Here is an 8,303-nt window from a genome sequence, read left to right as displayed (position 1 = left end):
TGTTCCTGTGTAACAGGCTTGAGGGGCTGAATGACCTCCTCCTGTTCGTATGTAACAGGTTCGAGGGGCTGAATGGCCTCCTCCTGTTCCTGTGTAACAGGCTCGAGGGGCTGAATGGCCTCCTCCTGTTCCTGTGTAACAGGCTTGAGGGGCTGAATGGCCTCCTCCTGTTCCTGTGTAACAGGCTTGAGGGGCTGAATGGCCTCCTCCTGTTCCTATGTAACAGGCTCGAGGGGCTGAATGGCCTCCTCCTGTTCCTATGTAACAGGTTCGAGGGGCTGAATGGCCTCCTCCTGTTCGTATGTAACAGGTTCGAGGGGCTGAATGGCCTCCTCCTGTTCCTGTGTAACAGGCTCGAGGGGCTGAATGGCCTCCTCCTGTTCCTGTGTAACAGGCTTGAGGGGCTGAATGGCCTCCTCCTGTTCCTGTGTAACAGGCTTGAGGGGCTGAATGGCCTCCTCCTGTTCCTGTGTAACAGGCTCGAGGGGCTGAATGGCCTCCTCCTGTTCCTGTGTAACAGGCTTGAGGGGCTGAATGGCCTCCTCCTGTTCCTGTGTAACAGGCTTGAGGGGCTGAATGGCCTCCTCCTGTTCCTGTGTAACAGGCCCGAGAGGCTGAATGGCCTCCTCCTGTTCCTGTGCAACAGGCTTGAGGGGCTGAATGACCTCCTCCTGTTCGTATGTAACAGGTTCGAGGGGCTGAATGGCCTCCTCCTGTTCGTATGTAACAGGTTCGAGGGGCTGAATGGCCTCCTCCTGTTCCTGTGTAACAGGCTCGAGGGTCTGAATGACCTCCTTTTGTTCCTGTGTAACAGGCTCGAGGGGCTGAATGGCCTCCTCCTGTTCCTGTGTAACAGGCTCGAGGGGCTGAATGACCTCCTTTTGTTCCTGTGTAACAGGCTCGAGGGGCTGAATGGCCTCCTCCTGTTCCTGTGCAACAGGCTTGAGGGGCTGAATGACCTCCTCCTGTTCGTATGTAACAGGTTCGAGGGGCTGAATGGCCTCCTCCTGTTCGTATGTAACAGGTTCGAGGGGCTGAATGGCCTCCTCCTGTTCCTGTGTAACAGGCTTGAGGGGCTGAATGGCCTCCTCCTGTTCCTGTGTAACAGGCCCGAGAGGCTGAATGGCCTCCTCCTGTTCCTATGTAACAGGCTCGAGGGGCTGAATGGCCTCCTCCTGTTCCTATGTAACAGGTTCGAGGGGCTGAATGGCCTCCTCCTGTTTCTGTGTAACAGGCTCGAGGGGTTGAATGGCCTCCTCCTGTTCCTGTGTAACAGGCTCGAGGGTCTGAATGACCTCCTTTTGTTCCTGTGTAACAGGCTCGAGGGGCTGAATGGCCTCCTCCTGTTCCTGTGTAACAGGCTCGAGGGGCTGAATGGCCTCCTCCTGTTCCTGTGTAACAGGCTCGAGGGGCTGAATGGCCTCCTCCTGTTCCTGTGTAACAGGCTCGAGGGGCTGAATGGCCTCCTCCTGTTCCTGTGTAACAGGCCGGAGGGGCTGAATGGCCTCCTCCTGTTCCTGTGTAACAGGCCCGAGGGGCTGGATGGCCTCCTCCTGTTCCTGTGTAACAGGCTCGAGGGGCTGAATGGCCTCCTCCTGTTCCTGTGTAACAGGCCCGAAGGGCTGAATGGCATTCCCCCGATTGGATATTCTTGTTTGTACAGGTTTAGCTCACACGCGTGTCTTTTGTACTCATGCCCTTTTGATAGAAGCAAGAATGCCAGTGTCATTTTTTCTTTACACAGACAGTTGACATTTTCACAATGAAGTCTGAGTGTCAATTGGTGATCGATTTCACACTGGCAACGTCTCTGGGTGGGCAAAAGCAAAAGCAGAGCGAGGACCCAATGGTTGCGACATTAGCGGGCGTTCGGCCAATGGTTTGGTTCAACCGTCCTCTGTCGGCCATTTTAAGTCAGCCGTTAAACCATCTCAAAGATACCGACTAGGAACTGGGCATCATGGTAGGTCACACACTGACCTTTCACCCTCTCGGACCTGGCCGGGGGCGGGGGGGGGGGGGGTGAGGGGGTCACGATCCCGCCAGTGCATCCTCCTCGAACGGACATCCCACCTCAAAACAAAACGATCAAAGCAGCAAGCACAAAGCAGAGAGAGACAGTTCCAAATGTTTCTCATATTTTGTACACAAGTGTTAAAAAAAAGCCGTGACACACAGGGTGTGACGTCGCGGGTTGTGACATCCTATATCTGTACACACTTTAAATACTGTATAAGATTCACAACTTTTGGTACATTCAGTTACTTTTGGCGACCGACGGGATGCCCACCCTCAGCTCTGGGCTTTCTGCAATTCCGCGAATTTCACCAGTCCCTCCTTCAGCAGCTTCATGGTCATTCCGTTGGGAACCAGGATACAAAGGACACCTGGGAAAGATGGAGAGTCCTTTGTGAGAGACAGCGAGCGTGCGCGAGCGAGAGAGGGGGCGATAGCAAAATAATGCCATGGGATCTTTTCCGTCCGCCTGGGAGAGCAGACGGGGCCCTCGGTTTAATGTCTCACAGAAAGCCGGCACCTCCGACAGTGCGGCACTCCCTCAGCACTGCACTGGGAGTGTCGGCCTAGATTTAGGTGCTCGAGTCCCTGGAGTGGGACTTGAACCCACAACCTTCTGACCCAGAGGCGAGGGTGCTGCCCACTGAGCCACAGCTGACAGAGATAGACAGGCAGCGAGACAAAGAGAGCGAGAGAGAAAATCAGGGAGAGAGTCCCTGGATTGTGGGGAGGTCCCAGCAGATTGGAAAACTGCAAATGTAACGCCCCTATTTAAAAAAGGAGGCAGACAGAAAGCAGGAAACTATAGACTGGTTAGTCTAACATCTGCGGTTGGGAAAATGCTGGAGTCCATTATTAAGGAAGCAGTAGCTGGACATTCGTAAAAGCATAATTCAATCAGGCAGAGTCAGCATGGTTTTATGAAAGGGAAATCATGTTTGACAAATTTGCTGGAGTTCTTTGAGGATGTAACGAGCAGGGTGGATAAAGGGGGAACCAGTAGATGTGGTGTATTTGGATTTCCAGAAGACATTCGATAAGGTGCCACATAAAAGGTTACTGCACAAGATAAAAGTTCATAAAAGGGGTTGGGGGTAATATATTAGCATGGATAGAGGATTAGTTAACTAACAGAAAACAGAGAGTCGGGATAAATGGGTCATTTTCTGGTTGGCAAACAGTGACTAGTGGGGTGCCACAGGGATCAGTGCTGGGGCCCCAACTATTTACAGTCTATATTAATGACTTGGATAAAGGGACCGAGTGTAATGTAGCCAAGTTTGCTGATGACAAAGATGGGTGGGATAGCAAGTTGCGAGGAGGACACAAAAAAATCTACAAAGGGATAGAGACAGGCTCAGTGAGTGGGCAAAAAATTGGCAGATGGAGTATAATGTGGGAAAATGTGAGGTTATCCACTTTGGCAGAAGAAAATTGGAAAAGCAAATTATAATTTAAATGGAGAAAAATTGCAAAGTGCCGCAGTACAGAGGGACCTGGGGGTCCTTGTGCATGAAACACAAAAGGTTAGTATGCAGGTACAGCAAGTGATCAGGAAGGCCAATGGAATCTTGGCCTTTATTGCAAAGGGGGATAGAGTATAAAAGCAGAGAAGTCCTGCTACAACTGTACAGGGTCTTGGTGAGGCCACACCTGGAGTACTGCGTGCAGTTTTGATCTCCGTATTTAAGAAAGATATACTTAGATTGGAGGCTGTTCAGAGAAGGTTCACTCGGTTGATTCTGGAGATGAGGGGGTTGTCTTATGAGGAAAGGTTGAGTAGGTTGGGCCGATACTCATTGGAGTTTGGAAGAATGAGAGGTGATCTTATTGTAACATATAAGATAATGAGGGGACTCAACCAGGTAGATGCAGAGAGGATGTTTCCCTTTGTGGGGGAGACTAGAACTAGAGGACATAGTCTCAGAATAAGAGGTCGCCCATTTAAAGCTGAGATGAGGAGGAATTTCTTCTCTCAGAGGGTTGTAAATCTGTGGAATTCTCTGCCCCAGAGAGCTGTGGGGGCTGGGTCATTGAATATATTTAAGGCGGAGATAGATTTTTGAGCGATAAGAGAGTGAAGGGTTATGGGGAGCGGGCGGGGAAGTGGAGCTGAGTCCATGATCGGATCAGCCATGATCTTATTGAATGGCGGAGCAGGCTCGAGGGGCCGAATGGCCGACTCCTGCTCCTGTTTCTCACGTTCATGTGAGAGAGGGAGGGAGGTGGGGGGAGGGAGGCTCACACCACACACTCCCAGCGAGAGGGGTGAACACAAGATTGAGGGGAACAGCAAACGGGGGTAGGGAATGTGAGTGAGAGGGAGAGTGGGGAGGGGGACAAGCCGAGAGATGGAGATGGGCAACAAAGAGGGGGATGGAAGGGGGAGGGGGGGAAACGAGAGATAGGGGGACAGCAAATGCGAGGGATAGTGGAGAGAGAGTGTGTCAGGTGGAGGAAGAGGCAGCAAGTGATGGTTGGAAGCACAGACACACAGAATGAGAGATAGAGCAATACATGGACCGAGAGAGAGAGAGAGAGAGAGAGAGAGACATGAGGGAGAAATGTACACAATGTGTTGATTGGATGAGATGAAGAGGGGTGGGAGGAGCGACTGGATCATCAATAACGGCACGGACACGCTGGGTCAAATGGCCTCCTCCTGTCCCTGTGTAACAGGCCTGAGGGGCTGAATGGCCTCCTCCTGTTCCTGTGTAACAGGCCCGAGGGGCTGAATGGCCTCCTCCTGTTCCTGTGTAACAGGCTCGAGGGGCTGAATGGCCTCCTCCTGTTCCTATGTAACAGGCTCGAGGGGCTGAATGGCCTCCTCCTGTTCCTGTGAAACAGGCTCGAGGGGCTGAATGGGCCTCCTCCTGTTCCTGTGTAACAGGCTCGAGGGGCTGAATGGCCTCCTCCTGTTCCTGTGAAACAGGCTCGAGGGGCTGAATGGGCCTCCTCCTGTTCCTGTGTAACAGGCCTGAGGGGCTGAATGGGCCTCCTCCTGTTCCTATGTAACAGGCTCGAGGGGCTGAATGGCCTCCTCCTGTTCCTGTGAAACAGGCTCGAGGGGCTGAATGGGCCTCCTCCTGTTCCTGTGTAACAGGCTCGAGGGGCTGAATGGCCTCCTCCTGTTCCTGTGTAACAGGCCCGAGGGGCTGAATGGCCTCCTCCTGTCCCTGTGTAACAGGCTCGAGGGGCTGAATGGCCTCCTCCTGTTCCTGTGTAACATACTCGAGGGGCTGAGTGGCCTCCTCCTGTTCCTGTGTAACAGGCCTTAGAGGCTGAATGGCCTCCTCCTGTTCCTGTGTAACAGGCCTGAGGGGCTGAATGGTCTCCTCCTGTTTCTGTGTAACAGGCCTGAGGGGCTGAATGGCCTCCTCCTGTCCCTGTGTAACAGGCTCGAGGGGCTGAATGGCCTCCTCCTGTTCCTGTGTAACATACTCGAGGGGCTGAGTGGCCTCCTCCTGTTCCTGTGTAACAGGCCTTAGAGGCTGAATGGCCTCCTCCTGTTCCTGTGTAACAGGCCCGAGGGGCTGAATGGCCTCCTCCTGTTCCTATGTAACAGGCCTGAGGGGCTGAATGGCCTCCTCCTGTTCCTGTGTAACAGGCCCGAGGGGCTGAATGGCCTCCTCCTGTTCCTATGTAACAGGCTCGAGGGGCTGAATGGCCTCCTCCTGTTTCTATGTAACAGGCTCGAGGAGCTGAATGGCCTCCTCCTGTTCCTATGTAACAGGCTCGAGGGGCTGAATGGCCTCCTCCTGTTCCTGTGTAACATACTCGAGGGGCTGAGTGGCCTCCTCCTGTTCCTGTGTAACAGGCCTTAGAGGCTGAATGGCCTCCTCCTGTTCCTGTGTAACAGGCCTGAGGGGCTGAATGGTCTCCTCCTGTTTCTGTGTAACAGGCCTGAGGGGCTGAATGGGCCTCCTCCTGTTCCTATGTAACAGGCTCGAGGGGCTGAATGGCCTCCTCCTGTTCCTGTGTAACAGGCTCAAGGGGCTGAATGGGCCTCCTCCTGTTCCTGTGTAACAGGCTCGAGGGGCTGAATGGCCTTCTCCTGTTCCTGTGTAACAGGCCTGAGGGGCTGAATGGCCTCCTCCTGTTCCTGTGTAACAGGCCCGAGGGGCTGAATGGCCTCCTCCTGTTCCTATGTAACAGGCCTGAGGGGCTGAATGGCCTCCTCCTGTTCCTGTGTAACAGGCCCGAGGGGCTGAATGGCCTCCTCCTGTTCCTATGTAACAGGCTCGAGGGGCTGAATGGCCTCCTCCTGTTCCTATGTAACAGGCTCGAGGAGCTGAATGGCCTCCTCCTGTTCCTATGTAACAGGCTCGAGGGGCTGAATGGCCTCCTCCTGTTCCTGTGTAACAGGCTCGAGGGGCTGAATGGCCTCCTCCTGTTCCTGTGTAACAGGCTCGAGGGGCTGAATGGCCTCCTCCTGTTCCTGTGTAACAGGCTCGAGAGACTGAATGGCCTCCTCCTGTTCCCATGTAACAGGCTCGACGGGCTGAATGGCCACCTCCTGTTCCTATGTAACAGGCTCGAGGGGCTGAATGGTCTCCTCCTGTTCCTATGTAACAGGCTCGAGGGGCTGTATGGCCTCCTCCTGTTCCTATGTAACAGGCTCGAGGGGCTGAATGGCCTCCTCCTGTTCCTGTGTAACAGACTCGAGGGGCTGAATGGCCTCCTCCTGTTCCGATGTAACAGGCTCGAGGGGCTGAATGGCCTCCTCCTGTTCCGATGTAACAGGCTCAAGGAGCTGAATGGCCTCCTCCTGTTCCGATGTAACAGGCTCGAGGGGCTGAATGGCCTCCTCCTGTTCCTGTGTAACAGGCCCGAGGGGCTGAATGGCCTCCTCCTGTTCCTGTGTAACAGGCCCGAGGGGCTGAATGGCCTCCTCCTGTTCCTATGTAACAGGCTCGAGGGGCTGAATGGCCTCCCCCTGCTCCTCAGGGTCACAGCTGGGGTTGAAGAAGGCAGGGGAGGGTTGGGACTGAGGAACAGGTAATTGCTGTTTAACAAGGAGCGACTGATTGACACACACCCCTCCCCTCCCCGCCCTCAGGCTATCGTGACTCCAGTCCTGCAGCAACCTGTGCAGCCCTGTGAAGTGGCTGAGCGAATCACTCGGTTCTTTAAAACTGGTTCAAGAAGAAGGAAGCCCACCATCTTCTCCGCCACAACCAGGGAGGGCCAATCAATGCTCGGGGCCTTGCCAGCGACGCCCGCATACCCAGAGGTTCAGGGGCTCCGAGCGTTCACACCCTCAGTGTGGTTTAAGCCTCCGGATAGACCCATCCCCTGCGCCCCCGTCCTGGGGTGGGGTGAGAGAGAGAGCGCGAGAGAGAGCGCGCGCGAGAGAGAGAGCGAGAGAGCGCGAGAGAGCGAGAGAGAGCGCGAGAGAGCGAGAGAGCGCGCGAGAGAGAGCGAGAGAGCGCGCGAGAGAGCGCGCGAGAGAGCGAGAGAGCGCGCGGAGAGAGAGAGAGCGAGAGAGAGAGAGAGCGCGCGAGAGAGCGAGAGAGCGCGCGAGAGAGAGAGAGCGAGAGAGCGCGCGAGAGAGAGAGAGCGAGAGAGCGCGCGAGAGAGAGAGAGCGAGAGAGCGCGCGAGAGAGAGAGAGCGAGAGAGCGCGCGAGAGAGAGAGAGCGAGAGAGCGCGCGAGAGAGAGCGAGAGAGCGCGCGAGAGAGAGAGAGCGAGAGAGCGCGCGAGAGAGCGCGCGAGAGAGAGAGAACGAGAGAGCGCGCGAGAGAGAGAGAGCGAGAGAGCGCGCGAGAGAGAGAGAGCGAGAGAGCGCGCGAGAGAGAGAGAGCGAGAGAGCGCGCGAGAGAGAGAGAGTGAGAGAGCGCGCGAGAGAGAGAGAGCGAGAGAGCGCGCGAGAGAGAGAGAGCGAGAGAGCGCGCGAGAGAGAGCGAGAGAGCGCGCGAGAGAGAGAGAGCGAGAGAGCGCGCGAGAGAGAGCGAGAGAGAGAGAGCGAGAGAGCGCGCGAGAGAGAGAGAGCGAGAGAGCGCGCGAGAGAGAGAGAGCGAGAGAGCGCGCGAGAGAGAGAGAGCGAGAGAGCGCGCGAGAGAGAGAGAGCGCGAGAGAGAGAGAGAGAGCGAGAGAGCGCGCGAGAGAGAGCGAGAGAGCGCGCGAGAGAGCGAGAGAGCGCGCGAGAGAGCGAGAGAGCGCGCGAGAGAGAGCGAGAGAGCGCGCGAGAGAGAGCGAGAGAGCGCGCGAGAGAGAGAGAGCGAGAGAGAGAGAGCGAGAGAGCGCGCGAGAGAGAGAGAGCGAGAGAGCGCGCGAGAGAGAGAGAGC

The 8,303-nt window shown here is 55.6% G+C and overlaps 1 protein-coding gene across 1 annotated transcript in view; it reads right to left on the bottom strand.

Annotated features, from left to right (window-relative positions):
* Window positions 1-2,116: 2,116 nt before the first annotated feature.
* The window catches only part of mdp1 (magnesium dependent phosphatase 1), a 23,252-nt gene continuing 17,065 nt past the window's right edge, over window positions 2,117-8,303 (bottom strand). Inside the window, exon 5 of the mRNA XM_070873583.1 lies at window positions 2,117-2,387. Coding sequence (XP_070729684.1) covers window positions 2,293-2,387 — 95 coding nt within the window. The 3' untranslated portion in view covers window positions 2,117-2,292. The remainder of the gene's footprint in view (window positions 2,388-8,303) is intronic.

The sequence above is a fragment of the Pristiophorus japonicus genome, unplaced genomic scaffold, assembly GCF_044704955.1.
Source record: "Pristiophorus japonicus isolate sPriJap1 unplaced genomic scaffold, sPriJap1.hap1 HAP1_SCAFFOLD_515, whole genome shotgun sequence".
Taxonomy (NCBI): domain Eukaryota; kingdom Metazoa; phylum Chordata; class Chondrichthyes; family Pristiophoridae; genus Pristiophorus; species Pristiophorus japonicus.
The sequence above is the reverse complement of the archived record's forward strand: the minus strand, read 5'-3'. Positions and strand labels throughout refer to the sequence as shown.